This window comes from Berghia stephanieae, chromosome 11, assembly GCF_034508935.2.
Source record: "Berghia stephanieae isolate SIO BIC M18660-M18661 chromosome 11, UCSD_Bste_1.3, whole genome shotgun sequence".
NCBI lineage: Eukaryota > Metazoa > Mollusca > Gastropoda > Nudibranchia > Aeolidiidae > Berghia > Berghia stephanieae.
Genome location: NC_088370.1, coordinates 33,231,495 through 33,233,994, shown reverse-complemented (window position 1 = coordinate 33,233,994; position 2,500 = coordinate 33,231,495). Strand labels below are relative to the sequence as shown.

At 28.6% G+C, this 2,500-nt stretch overlaps 1 protein-coding gene across 1 annotated transcript in view; it reads left to right on the top strand.

Moving 5' to 3' along the window:
- LOC144956858 (uncharacterized) overlaps window positions 1-2,500 on the top strand; it is a 9,775-nt gene that overhangs the window by 1,811 nt on the left and 5,464 nt on the right. Inside the window, exons 2-3 of the mRNA XM_078887639.1 lie at window positions 337-554; window positions 1,465-1,617. Of these exons, the coding sequence (XP_078743765.1) occupies window positions 338-554; window positions 1,465-1,617 (370 nt within the window). The 5' untranslated portion in view covers window position 337. The remainder of the gene's footprint in view (window positions 1-336; window positions 555-1,464; window positions 1,618-2,500) is intronic.

Genomic DNA, 2,500 nt, shown 5'->3' with positions numbered 1-2,500 from the left:
GGAATCCTTTGAATAGGATTTTTTTCTCACATTTTCACACTAAACTCGTATGTAAAATGGATACCTTCTATCGAAGAAAAAAAGATAAAATAGTATCGTATCTTTAAATGCAATGTCTCACTCTACTTGTGTTGTCATCGACTTGAGACCATGGCGTAAATAGAGTTGCGTCATGCTTGAGACCATGGCGTAAATAGAGTTGCGTCATGCTTGAGACCATGGCGTAAATAGAGTTCCGTCATGCTTGACACCCATTAAGAAACCATTTGAGCGGATTTTTAAAAATGCTAATGCAGTAAGATAAAGCTCAATTTTGTGTTCTTCTTCCATCCACAGAATGTCCACACCAGAAGCACCCGCCAGTCTTTTTGGCTTTGCGATCTTTAAATGTTTATCTGTTATTTTAATGGGAACATCGTTAGGAACAACGTATTGGGTGAAAGTATACATTTTGGATGTATTGATCGGCCATGACGGCCTTTTCGCAGGTTGCAATAACAGCATATGCGTCGACTATGATTCAGACGCGGTGAATCAATATCATCCTGACCTCTGTAAGTAAAACCTGAGTAGCATGCACTGACAAAACATGCTTTTAAATATATATCTCTACTGTAGCCTGGTTTCAGAGATCCATTAGATAAGATAACGTCCTCTTCTTCTTCTTCTTCTTCTTCTTCTTCTTCTTCTTCTTCTTCTTCTTCTTCTTCTTCTTCTTCTTCTTCTTCTTCTTCTTCTTCTTCTTCTTCTTCTTTCTTCTTCTTCTTCTTCTTCTTCTTCTTCTTCTTCTTCTTCTTTCTTCTTCTTCTTCTTCTTCTTCTTCTTCTTCTTCTTCTTCTTCTTCTTCTTCTTCTTCTTCTTCTTCTTCTTCTTCTTCTTCTTCTTCTTCTTCTTCTTCTTCTTCTTCTTCTTCTTCTTCTTTCTTCTTTCTTCTTCTTCTCTTCTTCTTTCTTCTTCTTTCTTCTCTTCTTCTTCTTCTTCTTCTTCTTCTTCTTCTTCTTCTTCTTCTTCTTCTTCTTCTTCTTCTTCTTCTTCTTCTTCTTCTTCTTCTTCTTCTTCTTCTTTCTTCTTCTTCTTCTTCTTCTTTCTTCTTCTCTTCTTCTTCTTCTTTCTTTCTTCTTCTTCTTCTTTCTTCTTCTTCTTCTTCTTCTCTCTTCTTCTTTTCTTCTTCTTCTTCTTCTTCTTCTTCTCTTCTTCTTCTCTTCTTCTTCTTCTTTCTTCTTCTTCTTCTTCTTCTTCTTCTTCTCTTCTTCTTCTTCTCTTTCTTTTTCTTCTCTTCTTCTTCTTATTGTTATTATTATAATTGCTATTAATATTATTATTACTATTACTACAACTACTACCAATACTACTACTACTATCATTATTATTATTATTATTATTATTATTATTATTATTATTATTATTATTATTATTATTATTATTATTATTATTATTATTATAGTATTGTAATCATCTCCTCAGCAAATATCCATGTTATCCAAGTTCTGTGCTTGACAGCCATCGTCTTGTATATTATCAACCTCATCATCATGGCTGTCTTCGTCTTTGTACAAAAGATGGTGACGCGCTCCAGAACCATTGGATGGGTGGTGCTGGCAATTTCTCTGATCGGCGGTATGTTATTCCAGACATTATATTATCTACATTCTGGTAATAGGCCAGTATCAAAACTGTTCATATATTATTATTATTATTATTATTATTATTATTATTATTATTATTATTTATTATTATTATTATTATTATTATTATATTATTATAATTAATTAATATATTATTATTATTATTATTATTATTATTATTATTATTATTTATTATTAATTTAAATTATTATTTATTATTATTTTATTATTATTATTATTATTATTATATAAATTATATTATTATTATTATTATTATTATTATTATTATTATTATTATTATTATTAATGATGATGATGATGATTGATGATGATGATGATGATGATGGAGGTCATGATACCGACATCAAATATGGCTGGCTTTAATATTGTTAAAATGGCATTATTTCCTTGGTTTGAATATTTCCAATATAACCACATAAAAACCAGCCCATAACCATTCGGGTTATCAGTCCTGCAATTGAGTGCACGTCAGTTGTTGAGCATTCTGTGGATTAACGAAGAAGACAAATGCACCTGGACTGACAACAATCTGTCTCGCTAGAGTAATCGGCTAATAATAATAATAATAATAATAATAATAATAATAATAATAATAATAATAATAATATAATAATAATAATAATAGTAATAATAATAATAATAATATATAATAATAATAATAATAATAATAATAATAATAATAATAATAATAATAATAATAATAATAATAATAATAATAATAATAATAATAATAATAATACATATCATATCATCATCATCATCATCATCATCATCATCATCATAATCATAATAATAGTAATAATTCTTCTTTTTCAAGTACCAAGTCTGTGCCAGACATCCGTTATCATGGTACT